Source organism: Panthera leo, chromosome D1 (genome assembly GCF_018350215.1).
Source record: "Panthera leo isolate Ple1 chromosome D1, P.leo_Ple1_pat1.1, whole genome shotgun sequence".
Lineage (NCBI taxonomy): Eukaryota > Metazoa > Chordata > Mammalia > Carnivora > Felidae > Panthera > Panthera leo.
In genome coordinates this window covers 81312669-81327577 of record NC_056688.1, presented here as the reverse complement: position 1 = coordinate 81327577, position 14909 = coordinate 81312669, and the positions used below count along the sequence as shown (strand labels likewise).

The 14909-nt window shown below is 35.1% G+C and overlaps 1 protein-coding gene across 4 annotated transcripts in view; it reads right to left on the bottom strand.

The window, feature by feature from the left end:
- Positions 1–14909, bottom strand: part of ANO3 (anoctamin 3) — a 184780-nt gene that overhangs the window by 29568 nt on the left and 140303 nt on the right. For all 4 annotated transcript variants that reach the window (XM_042905626.1, XM_042905628.1, XM_042905629.1 and 1 more), the window contains 3 exons: positions 12346–12428; positions 11778–11918; positions 11110–11274 (listed from right to left, as the gene is read on the bottom strand). In XM_042905626.1, coding sequence (XP_042761560.1) covers positions 11110–11274; positions 11778–11918; positions 12346–12428 — 389 coding nt within the window. The remainder of the gene's footprint in view (positions 1–11109; positions 11275–11777; positions 11919–12345; positions 12429–14909) is intronic.

The following is a 14909-nucleotide window of genomic DNA, read 5'->3' as shown; positions in this document are numbered from 1 at the left end:
TGCAGAAAACAAATACGCTACAGGCAGAAAGGTAGTGTGTGCTTGTGGGTATATGTGGGTACATGTCAATATAACTACATAACCCCATAATTCAACACATTATTCTTCAGATTATAAATTCCAGGAACTCTACCTGTTGGCATGCCAAATTAATAGGTAGGTATCTGGACACTCTAAAAGTTGTTTACTTTCCCTAACAGTTCTTTCACTAAAACTATTGTGATTATTCATAATCTGCTTGATTATGCTTCTTCCTCTGAAGAGCTATCCTGAGCCAGAAAGATTATATTGAGTATAAACAGTCTCATTCTACCTCTTGTGCAGTTTGTTGTGGTTTTTGTTTTAATTTTTAGCTATATACACAAACTGTGATTTTTTTTTAAATTTTAGAACAAGATTACCTTGAATTCATGAGTACCAAAATTGTCTTCACATGTTCTTTTCCAAGGCCCATTTATCAAGTAAGATGATTATAGAATCCACACTCCAAAGCAGTGTGACAGGATAGACTTACAAATCAACAAATAGTACTTCCACAGTACTGTGCTTCTAGCACTAAATTCAGTGCCCTCATAGAGAGTGAAAGAAAATTGTACTTAAATAACTGCCATTTAGAGTATTTGGCTGGTGCCAAGCAGTGCTTCAGATATAATATTATTTAATGTGATCCTTACAACAATTTTATCAAATAGGTATAATTATCCCCATTTTACAGAACAGGAAACCAATGTTTAGAACGTCAGGTACCTTGCCTAAGTAACACTACTAAACTAATAGCCAAGTCAGGAGTTACTATTACGGTTCTCTTGTACCATTTATCCTGTGCCTTGTCCCAGAAACCATTTCTGATTTTTGTCCTAACACCTGGCACACAGAACCTGTTTCCCTGCAATGGAAATATCCATAGGAGATGCCCCCAGTGGATTACAGTAATCTTTGGAAGAATGTTATAAATCACAGAAATGCTGTGTCACCCCTGGAAATATTGTCTTGGAAAGCTTTCTGGGGTACTTGAGAACCTGCATCATCGAAGGCCCAGATGGTAGCTAACTGGCACCACCATGATGATGAGCTACAAAGTCAACTCCTGCACACTGACTTGTTAACTCCAAAACTACAAAATGCAGGAAGAAACCATAATTAGATATATCTAACCGTATGCTGTATGCAAGCAATCATGGGCTGTGTGTGTGTGTGTGTGTGTGTGCGTGCACGCACGTGCACACACACGTGCAAGGTGGGAATGGATATGTATTTGGGGGAAGAGAGAATAGGGAAGTTCAGGGACAATTGTTGTGGTCACTACACTATATATGTGCATTATATATATAGATCTCTTGTCGGAGAAGCTGTACTTTTTTTAAAGTTTATTTACTTATTTTGAGAGAGGGAGAGAGGGAGGGGCAGAAACACAAGAGAGAGAATCCCAAGCAGGCCCTGTACTGTCAAGCATGGAGCCCCACAGACTGAGATCAAGCATGACCTGAGCCAAAACCAGACGTCGGGCGTTTAAAAAATCCACCCAGAGGCCCTGGAGAACCTATACTTCTAGCCATCACTCTCTAGTGCATTCAGTAAGCTGAAACTCTCTTGGTCATATATATTAATTATGTTAATTATGTTAAATTATGTTATATTAATTATGAGGAATTTCTAATGGGCCAGATAGTGTTTAAGAACACAGTAAACAGGGGTGCCTGAGTGGCTCAGTCGGTTGGGCATCTGACTTTAGCTCAGGTCATTATCTCACGGTGTGTGAGTTTGAGCCTTACATCAGGCTCTGTGCTGACAGCTTGGAGCCTGGAGCCTGCTGTGGATTCTGTGGCTAGTCTCTCTCTGCCCCTCCCCCACTCACATTCTGTCTCTCCTTCAAAAATAAACATTAAAAAAAAAAAAAGAACACAGTAAACAGATACACACAGTCTCCAGTTTCATGGAACTTACATACCAGTGGTTAGAGACAAATGACAAACAAATATGCAATTGGTCAGGAAAAGAATAGTACCCAAAGGGAAAATACAGAGGCTGTGTACATAGAGAAGGGTGGTGGGCACCCTTATTATTTTATGGTGTATTATATAGTGTATTAAATAGTATTATTTTATAGTGTGGTCAGGAAAACATCTCTGAGAAGGCAACAATTGAGCATAGAGCTCATATGTGAAGTGAGGGAGGGAGCCAAGAAGAGATCTGAGCTCACTACCTTGGAAGTGAGCAGAAATAGGAAGTGGGAGTGCCCTGAGATTGGACACATTTGGTGTGTTAAAGGGCAAGGATGTTGAAGGATCAGGAGGGGAGGCAGTAAAGGAGCAACGTAGTAAGAAAGGAGTTAGAGAGGTCTCAGAAGGAAACCATTTTTTCAGGGCCTGGTAGTCCACAGTAAGTTCTGCAGAATTCAATTCTACCTTTCTGAATTTCTAGAAACCATGGATATAGACATGAACAAACTAATGTTTTTTTTAAAAAGCTGGTCCTCTTATTAAATGAGTCATTTGGCATTACCTCTTTTCCACATTAAGAGGTGTGGTCCAATCCTTTGATCCACCCTATTCCACAATAACCTATTTGCATTGTAATTGGTAACCAAGTGTTAAAGAAGTTAGGTACATTTGAGGTCTTCAGTGGTTAGGCCCATGAGAGAAACATAAGAATGGATGTTCTCAAATCTAGAGATGGAAATAAATCTCTCATGTGAAAGAGTCCAGAATCAACATGGAATACTTTAGTTAAATGTATTTTGAATTATCTTTTTTTTTTTTTTTTTGGTGATAGTGTACAAAGGGTACAAAAATTTTAAAATGAAAAGAAGAATATCAAAAAAAACTCATTCTTTTGTTGACAATGTTGAAATAGTTTAACTGGCTTAATCCCAGATATTTCAAACTACAAGAGTATTTCTTCAGTGATGTTTCTATTTTCTCTTTAAAATTACACATTAATCATGAGACCAGACAGCTGTCATGCTACTGTCACCTATTCTTTAATTAAGATTTGATTGCCAGGCAACAAGAATATACATTTTGGAATACTTGCACATTTAAGCATTTTTTAATTTCTATTTTTCAAAAATTATCTTATCTTGTCTTGTCTTATCTTATCTCATCCCTGAGATCCTGACCTGAGCCAAAATCAAGAGTTGGATGCTCAACCCACTGAGACACACAGGTATCCCTGCACATTTTTAATTTTCATTAAAATCTTCTTGGAAATATTACCTGATATAATAGTAACCCTGCTACTTATGGTACCTTTAAGTAGTAGAGCATTCAGGGCAGCAACATAAAGGACAAAAAGGATGGGATTAGTGAAGAGTAACTCCTGGTTTCAAATTCTGGTTTTGTGGATTTTTAGGTGTATACCTGGTAAAGAGATGTTAAAATAATATGTTGAAGTTTTAATCATTGTTAAATTATTTGCAATTTAGTTTTGAAAATGTAGTTTCTGATCTTGGCTATGTATCAAAATTACCTCAGATCCTTTAAATTGGTGATTTCCTAATGGCATTTTAGAGACTGGCTGGATCAGACTCACTTAGAGAATATTTTTGAATATTTTGTTTTATATACAGATTTCCTAGCTCTACACAGGAGATTCTAAATGGAACTCAGAAATCTCTAGTTTTTCAAGTGTTCCAGGTGATTTGAAGCTTAGTAAGAACAGGAAACATTCTTCAGTACTTTCATGATCTGTAGAATGGACTTGTGATCAAATTTTAATTATTTTCACCCATATTTTTATCCCAAATGGAATATTTACTTAGGGATGCTATGATCCATTTGTTTTGAAACCTTAGAGGATGTATATTCTTTTTAATTATTAGCTTGAATGAAACTAATGAGTGCTGCAAACTTGAAAGACATTGAAAATATAATTCCAATAACAAAAATAACTTTGAGCAATTATCCAAGATGCTAAGATTTCTGCAATGTGAATAATATTCAAGATGCTAGAAAATTTAGAGAACAGGGTATTTAAAATTTATTTGAAGAATATATTATAAATATCTTTTTGACATAGGCAAAAGACCTGGAGATAGAAAAGTGAGGAGGCCCGCTCTTAAGGAGCTTACACCCTGATAGTGGGAGAAAAGTCATGCTCCAAGCACTGTAACAGGAGAGCATTTACAGGAGGCATTGTTTAATTCTATCAAGGGAGTCTGATAAGGAGGGAGAATAGGCATGTCCAAGCACCTTGTGAGAAAAATAAACACAAAGAAGAGATTATTTGATTCTACATTTCGGATTGAGAAAAAGCTTTATGGAAGGAAATGATCCTTTACTGGAATTTTCATAGATAAAGAAATAGCTTCCAAGGAGATAAAAGAAATTAAAAAGGTAAATAGAGGAAGCACTGTGGACCAAGAGATAGGGTTGTGAAAAAGTAAAATGCCAGGGAGCAAGCAGAAATGGTTTTGTAGGCTGGAGTGGTTTTATAGGCTGAACCAAGAGATATGGTTGTGAAAAAGTAAAATGCCAGGGAGCGAGAAGAGTGGTTTGAAAGGGAGGGAGTGAGGCCCAACTTTAGACAAGAAGAGAAAGGAAAACTGACTTTAAATAATCAAGTCTTCCATGCCTTGCTAATACATTTAGAATTTACACTAGAGGCAATGGAAACCTGTTAAGCAGTTTCAAGTACAAAATAAAATGACCAAATCTGCAATTTAGAAAGATCCTTCTAAGAGCAGTGGGCAAGGGAGATGAAAAGAGTTGAAAAACAAAGACAGGAAGACTAACCAGTGAGAAGGCTACTGCAATGGTCCAAGCTAGAAATTACAAGTAGCTGAACTAAGGAAGTAGAAGTGAGAATGGTGAGTAGGGAATTGGTAAGAGAGATGTTACAGAAGCAGAAGTCACAACAGTCATTGACTCGATGAAAGAGACAAAACAAATGCATGAATGACTTAAGATTTCTGGCTGTGTACATTAAATATTAAAAGTTTCTGATTTAAAAAATTGTTAGACTGATTGAAACGGCTTTGCCATGCCTATATTTAATATTTTCATGCACATGTATTATAGCTGAAAAGCCTATGAGATTAGTAGACTATTTTGACTGACGCCAAATGCTCATTTGGAGGCTATGGTAGCACAAGGATCACACAGTCTAGCTATTAAGAAACAAAAAGCACATTTTTATGTGCTGCATATTTAGTGTTTGTCCAAAAATAACAGATGGTAGTGTTTGGTATTCTAGGTCATTCTTTTTGGTGGTGTTATTTTTTTAAAGTGTTGACATTTTAAGATTAATGGTTTTAATTTATGTTTATTTGATTAAGACCCTGTGGGTTCAGGTAAATTAGATGGGTTGTTAAATAATGTGAAGTGCCTTAACATCTTGAGTAGGGGGGGAATACATAAATTCAGAAGGGCATTATGGTTTTATACTGATTAAATCAGAGGAATAGGACATTCTTTTCACATTTGTTGAGTTGGCTTTGTAGTTCAATTCCTTTATGCTAAATCCATTTAAAAAATCTTTTCCTAAGTTAGTGGCAAGGGCAAAGGAGAAATTTTACAGCTTAGTTCACCTCCAACAATCTCTAAATCTTTATGTCAAAATTCCCAACATTTGAATAACATTTGAAATAAACATTTGAAAAAAAGAAAGTCAGTTTTGTCTTCTCTCAGGAACAACGGATGAGCTATAGTACTAGGTAGTTACATGGGCTCCTGTATTAATTAAGTAGAGCTAGTGGGATTTTGAGAATCTCAAAAGATTGTTTTTATGACAAAAATAATGCTATCCTCATCGGCCTCCGGAGATCTTATTTCTACAATTAGAGATTTACTCCATCTAGTTCGGCCTTTGTTATCTGTAAAATGCAGTACTTTGGAGTAAAGAATATATTGAACCTCATTAAATGTACAAACTCAGTGAGAACAAATTGTATCTGAAGCTTATGAGAAAGAAGACTGTGTGTATGTGGGTTCATTGTTATTCTAGGGAAGGGATGATAACTGGGGTTGGGGGTTGGAAATGGGGCAGAGTCAGAGCTTAAGGGATTGGTCATTCAGCAGCACCTGGAATAATACGAAATTGGAGTTTGGTACACCAAGGGAAACAGCAGCAAAATTTCAATTTCTTGAATTTTTGGTGAAAATAGAATCCTTTTGTAAGGAAAATGTATGAAGGTAAAGGGTCCTATTTTATTCAACTATAGGTTCTGATCATGACAAGTTCTTCAGCTTAACTGAAAAGATAGGTGGAAATTAAGGATTGAACCCTGGACCTGGAGGTTCTGTTCCCAGAAGTGTCATGCTTGCCTTCCCAAGCATAAATTAATGATACACATTGGGTTTCTTCATTTTCTTTGTCTATGTAATAATTTCCATCTTCAAAAATATTAGCCCAGTTCATTAATTCACTTAAGATATTTTTGAAGACCAGTAGGTCTTTGGAACAAACTGTCAAACACAGGAACACAGGGTACTCTTTTGAAGGCACTAACACTTGACGGTGAGGGGAATAAACAGAAATGAAACCATTAACATTGATGACCTCCAATGGGTACAATGAGTTTATGGTTGGATGGGACAATGGTGGAATTTTGGGTAAAAAATAGCAACTTTTCTTATTATTTTTAATGTTTTCATACTGTCAGTACATTATATAGCAACAATGTATTTTGTAATTTAAAACTAAAAAAGATAAAAATAATAGACTTCAGAAAGGAAAAAACTCATTAAAAAGAAGTAAGACTACTGAAAATTAGCCCAGTGGTATGATTTTTGCATGAACCAATTAAATATTTCAAATTTTCTTATATTTTAGACGTACATTGGATCAAAAGACATAATACAACATGTTAGAAGTGATTCCCTTTCTACAGACAACTCTGAGTACTTAGAAATTTATGAATGAGTAATAGGTAATATTTAAAGAAAAAAAGTGAAAAAATTATAAATAAATGAGATGTGGTTTGAAGAGCTTAAAAAGAACAAAGAAAAGATTATTGGCATTCCTATATCGGACTGAAGGTTAATAAATAAACTCTATCATTTAAAGATGAAAAGAAAGGGAAAAATTAAAGAAAATGTTGGTATTTTGCAATAAAGACAATGGGGTGTATATAGACTTATAAACAGAAATAAAATTTTAAAATATTGAAGAGAAGCAAATAGGAAAAAGGTTAACATTTATTGAGACCCATCCACATACTAGAAGATCTCACTTAATCTTTCAATACTCCTATGCGTTAGTTTTATCACCCTCATTTGAACGCTCAGAGATGTTTGTGGCATGGCTAGGATCACAAAGATCAAGTGCAAATCTTTGCTTTGCTTCTGTCCTGTGTCCACTGCTTTTTATTCAGACACCAAACTGAGGAGAGACACCACAAAGTGATGAGAGCCTGGGCAGTATTCAAGGGCAGGGGAAGGGCAGGGGGCACACATGGGAACAGAGGGAATAGAGAGTGTGTGTGTGTGTGTGTGTGTGTGTGTGTGTGTGCGCGCATGCGCTCACGCACGTGTGCTGGCATGCGGCTCAGCCACTGATAAACCTTCTCTCTATGCAGTGAAAGACAAAATTTAAAAAGTAACCCAAGTTTGCTACCTGGGTGGGTGTGGTTTTATGGATGACTCATATATAGAGTAAAAATAAAGTGCATTCCATTTCTAATTTGTTCCAAATTTTAGGTCATGGTAGAATGTTTTAAAAGTAAGGATTCTTTTTTTCTGATTATAAGTAAAAATCTACATATAAATATTTGAAAGAACCAAAAAGGTTACACTAAATCAAATTATTATCCCACTATTGAGAGATAACCACATTTTATTGCCATTCCTTACAGTGTCAACATTTTATTGTTACTCCTTTATAGTTTAAAAATGCAGGTATGTTCTAATGGAAATCAAGTGCAGTTGTAGATGCTTTGTATGTATCTGCATGTCATGTCCTTAAATAATATTAAAATAGCATTTTACTTGGTTATATTATGTTCCATTATATAGAACTTGAATTAATATTCTCTTATTTTTGCTCATTTAAGGGGTCTGTTGCTAATATTTACTACTCTAAATAATACAATAAAAACCTATCCTTCTACATAAATCTTGGCCTGCCATCATTTATGATTTCTTTAAAATATCAGAAATTAATATCAAATATTTATCTTTTACTAGTTTTAAACGGAAAATAAGCTTATTGTAAAAAAACGTGAAAATGCAAACTATGTTTACCATTAGATAATATGTAAAGAAAATAATCACCAGTACTTTTCAGAGATAACTCCTGATAACATTTTTATGTATACTTGGGATTTTTATCTGTGTAGCTGTAATTGCTCATTAGTTTGATTTTTGATACTATCTTTGCCAGATATATTTTTAAAATCAGGTTTATGTTTGTTCATCAATCATTACATCTTTGTCTAAATTTGGGATTAATTTATACAACAGGAAATTATCATCTTTTTACTTAAAATTCAAAAGAACATCTTATTAATACAGTGTTTTAGATGACATAGCATTACTTTTGTGTAATCATTATTTTTCCAATTTTTTCCATGTTTGATAATGCACTCAGGATATCTACTTTTACTTTTAGGAGTTTTGAACACACTTTTTTTTCCAGAGAACCTGACATTTTTCCTGAGAATTCTAAAATTAATCAGCATAGTGATTACATAATACAATATTCTAATATTTTAATGTCTTTCGTATCTGTAAGTGTATCTTATTAGGTACACTAATTAGTGGTTATTCACCTATCAAATACCCAGTGGCTCCCCACTGCTCACAAGAAGAAAAAAGAAAAAAAAGATGATGTCCAAATTATTTACATGCTATTCCAGATCTCCACAGCTAGGCACTGATCTACTTTTCTAATTTCTCTTTCTTCATTCTCCAATAAATTTATGTTTTATAGACACCCCTTACCATTCCCTTAGAACAAAGAATATGCACTTCTGTGGTTCTGTACATTTGTGGGTTGAATTTCCCCAAATGACAATCCACTTTCTGCTCTTTCTTGGCTCATCAGAATAAGTACCCTGTCCTCTTTGCATGGAGTCTTCTGATACACCATCACAACCCCACCAATTTAAGGGGCAGTGTGTGGTTTCTTTCCCATTTTACTCAAAGCCCTCTGTGCTTTGACTATGATAACATTCATTCTTCAGTGTTTTCCATGTCCCTACTTGCCTGTAAGGTCATCCTAGATAGCAGGACTCTGGACAATCATTTTTATGTCAACTAACCTACTAAAAATAAAAAACAAAGTCAATTTAAGACCAGACTGGTTGGTTGCTTGTGTTCCCTAGAAATAAACACATCATTTATTTAGCCTCCTTTTCCTCACATAATGAAGCCAATCCAAATAATCTTTGTTTACTGTAAAATTGTCATAACAAATTGATTTTGTTAGAACCAAGATCTTTCACTGTCTACCAGAAGAGTATAATCATAAATATAAAAACCTACATCTATGCCATGAATGGCTCCTCCTTCAATGTAGTGACTTGTGCAGTGTGCAACCTATAGTACCTTACATACATTACCATCCATGCCTCCCCATCTTCGTATTATATTTTTTTCAGTGTTTATTATTTACTTTAATGTATGAGCCAAGGACATAAATTAAATATATTATGTGGTTTATTTGGAGAGACTGCAAACAGTATTTTCCTTCTACCAGAAAAATTAATCTGAAGAAAGCTGATCCCAGTAGGAAATATTAACTATCATCCTTGCATTAAAACTTACTTATCACAATCACTTTTCACTTTTCTTTGAAAATCTTTCCTGATTATTTTAAATGGACCTAGCCCTCTCCAGTCTAAACACGCAAAACATCTGTGTCAATCTATATTTGGAACCAAATGCACATTACCTGTACATAATATCAACATCGTTATTTGTATATTTCTCATATATCTACAAAAATTATCTCATGATGTAAATATATTAGCATTAACACTTAGTATATGTATGATCTAGGACAAGTTATTTAAACTCTCCAAATCCGTTTCCTTATTTACATAATGGAGAGAATACTGGTCTTGTGTCATTGTTGGAATAATTAAAGGACAGAGATTATCCTAAGTGTGCTAAACAGTGCCTCCTGTCTTCAGAGAAAATAGGACCCCACCCATAGTCCTTGCTGAAAATGTGGACCTAGGCATAATAATGTCCTCTCATCCATATAGGTCACAAGTCAATCAGTGGACATGATTGTTGATGTTGAACCAATCAGATGCTGTCTCTGAGAAATTAGTACATTGAAATAGTAGATAATTTCAGTTAAATGGACTATGGAAACCTGACCAACATGGTCATGTAGTTAGAGCCAAAGAAGATAAAATCATCGCAATACCACAGCATCCCTGGCGGCTATGAGAGAAAGATGGGTCATGGTTAAGTAAAGGCAGACATTTCTTGATAAAAGAGGGTAGACATGCAAACAGAAGAACTGAAAAAGGAAGAAAGAAAGAAAGAAAGAAAGAAAGAAAGAAAGAAAGAAAGAAGAAAGGAAGGAAGAGGAAAAGAGAAAGAAAAAGGATGGGTGGATAGAAGAAAGGAAGGACGGAAATTAGGAAGGAAGGAAAGAGGGAAGGAAAGAAGGATGGAGGAAGGAAAGAAGGAAGGAGGGGAGGGAGGAAGAAAGGAAGGAAGGAAGGGAGGAAGGGAGGAAGGAAGGAAGAAAGGAAGGAGAAAAATGCTTAGACCCAGGAAAGAAATAGAGTAGCTATTTTCTATATCACATTAAGCCTTGGAGATAACAAGCTTTCTATTTCGAATAGATTTTTCTATATCTTTGTAACAAATTCTCCACTGAGGTTCAGTTTTTTGGAATGGTTTTTGAACCCAAAAAATCCCTTATTTGAATGAAAAGAGCATAGCACCTTTTCTAGTCCACACTAGACACGCTAGAATGGAAGTTTTCACTAATCAAGACTATAAACTCAAAGGAAAGGATGACAGTACAACCATTATTTATTTTAATTTAAAAAATCCATTATCCACACCACATAGATGAACTTTGTTTCTGCTAAACTGAGTTGCATTGCTGGTCTCATTTTGGATTCCTGTAAATACAATCCAAGCATGAAGGAAACAGACTTCTCCCCTACCCATGCCTTTTCGCCTATTGAAAACTGTAAACACTTACAAGATTCAGTGCCATAATGATTACAAAATTGATACAGACAGCAGCAGCTGATGTTGCAAATTGCCAGTGTTGTTTGATGAAATTCCACTTGAATGATGCAAACTGTTCCATGACAACCAGGCGATACACGACAACAGCAAACACTGCAGTGATCACCAAAGAAATCTACAATATGGGAGACCAGAGGAGACATCCATATTTTGCATAATTCACAAACCAAAAGCAATACCATAGATTAATATACTGCCCCCACAGAGCTAAAGGAGTTGCCTTTTCCAAGAAAGAATACATCATTTTTTTTTGTTTTAAGGGATTGAGTTACATTAGAGTCAAAATACATATTGTAAGATTTAAGTTGCTCAAATTTCCACTTTCAAGTGGAATGCTTAGTCTTAATAAATTTCAGGGAAACACAAAAAATATCCATTTTATCTTAGATGATTTTTGTTTCTCTGAAAGAGTGTTTTATTTAAAGATATGCCCAAATTGTCTTTGCAATCATTCATGACTCGCCGTGATTTTAATTTTGTTTAATAGTATGTAGTACCAAGGTATTGAGCTGGATATGGTTTCTTGTGCTCTGAGGGTTGCAAAATAAGTTGGTATCTTAGAACTTCCTTCTAAACATGGAATCCAACAACATTCTGATACTGATGGTTATACTTTACCATGAAGAATATTCCTGAGATAGAAACAAGAAGACGAGTGACTTTGTCTGAGGAAGGCTGATGTGGCTCAGGTTTCCCACTAATGGGATTCACTCTCTCCATCTTATAATACTTGGCTTCAAACTGGGGACGAAGTGTTTCCTGGAAGAGAGACTAAAGTTACCTACATATCAAAGTCATAAATTAAAAAAAAAAAAATCATCCAGTGGTTGATACAAAATTCCTGGATTTTGGCCTACTTTTATAGCAAGTCTTGGAAAAGAAGCAACTTAAAAAAAAATAAAATGCCAATTATTTTCCAGATAATCCCTAACACATATATTAATTAGCACAATTTTTCAGTAATGTCATTTTAGGAAATATCATGGAAGTGCTTTAAAAAAAATTACGTAGCTCCATCAATGAGCTCTCTTCTCTTCCTGAAATAAGAAATGTTGTTAGTAAAAAACACCAAGGGAAAATCTAATGGTGTTTAATTGCTTCCAGCTTGGATGTTAAGGACAGTGAATAATTTTCTGCATCATGTGTTATCCCAGTTTCTCTATCTCCTGGTTTCATAACATCTTACCTCCTCTTCTTCCCATTCAATAAGGTCCCAAGTATAGGTCAGTGTACTTCTTCTCCTTTTCCAAAATTCCAAGAAGACTGTGGCTATAGATAATATTAATTATTATTATTATTAATTATTTACCCTTTACCCAACCACATCACATTCTTTCATCATTGCTTTTCTTTTTTGGATTAATGCATTTCCACTGCATTGTTAAATTATTAAAACAAATTAAACTTGTATTTATATAAATGGACTTTTATTTTTCCCTCACCCCTTCCTCCATGTCTCTGTACATTACTGTCAGCATAAACTCCTAGAAAGTAATTTTTTTCAATGGATTATAAGCATAGGCCTTTGCTAGTATGACCTATCAAAGTGATGCTACAAGAAATGGTCAATATTAGTGAGCTAAATATATATTGTCCCTTTTGACTTGTATACGCTTATTCAAAATCATCTAAAAGACCTAGAGAATGGCTTCTCCAGCCAGGAATGACAATAAAGACTAGATGCTACTCCTCCAGAACCCAGAGAGGGATGGGTTGGGAGAGAGAGAGGAAAAGCACAAGGTATCATGGTGGAAGGAGAAGAAAAGGAAAAAAAAAACAGAGAAAACACTTGGATGCATTTTCTAGGTGAACTCAGCATGGACTACAAGGGCCTCCATGGAAAAAGTAAAGAAATGCCTGAACCATAATGTGAATATTCTGTGTAAACAATTAAGCGAAAGATTGATTTTTTTTTCTGGTAAGAGGTCTTCATCTTACAGCAAGCATTCAAGACTTTGTGGACATCATTAAGACCTCATACATGAATTCTTAAAAGCCATGGTACCATTCATCCATCTAACCATCCATCCATCCTTCCATTTGCTGTTCTCTCATTTGGGGCAAGGAACTCTAACCTCAGGGATCTTCTTATCTGGTAGAGTGAGACAGTCATCTAAAGAAAGTTAACTTACATTGTAGTAAGAGTTATAATGAAGGAAGAATTATAGCAAAAACATAGAAACATGTGCTTTTGGGAAAAGACCACCACCACCACCACCACCACAAGCAGTTGATAGAGCAAAGGAGTGAGGTCTTCTTTCCTATCTGTGAATACAGCCTCTTGCCTTCTTCACAAAAGAATGCCAGGGGAAGATGATTCTGAGGTTTTGTTGTCTTTTTCTTTATAATTAGAAATCAGCCCTAATATTGGTTAGGAAATACAATGTTCATAATCACATTATCTTATATCTCCCTTTCTCACATATGATTTAATTTTGTCACTTGCTTTTTTTTTTAAAGTTTATTTATTTTGAAAGAGAGAGTGAAGGCATGAGGTGGGGAGAGGGGCAGAGAGAGGGGAAGAGAGAGAATCCCAAGCAGGCTCTGCTCTGTCAATGCAGAGCCCAATGTGGGGCTCGATCCAACAAACCGTGAGATCATGACCCGAGCCAAACCAAGAGTCAGGTGCTTAACCAACTGATTCACCCAGGTGTCCCTAATTTTGTTACTTTCATAACACAAGTAGATATGGCAGGTATTACTCTCATCAGACTTTTGAAACAAAGGTATGAATTTACTGTGTCCAAAAACACATAGCTAATAAATTATAGAGTTGGGACTGAAACTCTTGCTAGTTATTGTCCATACAGTCTTTATGGCTTTAATTTTTTCCCCAGTCCTACTCTATATGTTATATACTGATTTTCTATACAGTTTTATAAGAGGAAGTATGGCTAAAAGAATCGAGATAGCCAAGTGCATTGACAGGAAGATAAATGAAGTTTTCCAAATACTTGATCTGCTATAAAAAGAGTTGGCCATGATTACTGTTACCAACAGGGAGATCTAGAACTTAAAACATAGGTGGGATATAGAGGAAGTACACTGAAGGAGAGACACAGAGAAATAACTTATTATGGAAGGAAAACTGAAGAAAGAAAAGCATTGTGTTAAAATAGGCAGCTATGATGTGAAGTGATTATAAGCCTAGGACTTAAAGTCTCTCATACAGAACATGACACAGAATGTGCAATAAAATTCTAATTATTACTGACTTCAGTCAAGGTTTAAAGTTTAAATGTGTCACGTGGTCATTTCCTAATGTATCTTTCCAGCAAAACTCTGCCTAGAAGCATCTCCCAGAAAATCTAAGAAATAAAGGTAATCTTGGTTTTTGTGATCGTGAAGACTGGCTTTGGTGTAATTTTAACTTTCACAAATCTTTGTCCTTGGGACAAACTAGGCTTCGTGTTAAAGATCCATTCTCAGTTTGAGATATATTCATTTTATTCACAAATTATTTAAACTCAAGTGAATCAATATTCTCACTTAAAAAATTTTTTAGTTAGAAGGAGGTCATGGGATTTATCAGTATACCAAACATCAAAGAAGGAAGGAAAGTACTACTTATTAACTCCTACTAAACTTAATAAAAACAAAATTAATAAAATTAGCTAACTTTGGAAATTGGAATAGTGGTTGCTTCTGAGGCTAGGATGACTGACAGGTGGTATGAGAGGACTATTGGAGGTGATGAAAATATTCCATTTATTTTTTTAAAGTCTACTTATTTATTTTTGAGAGAGAGAG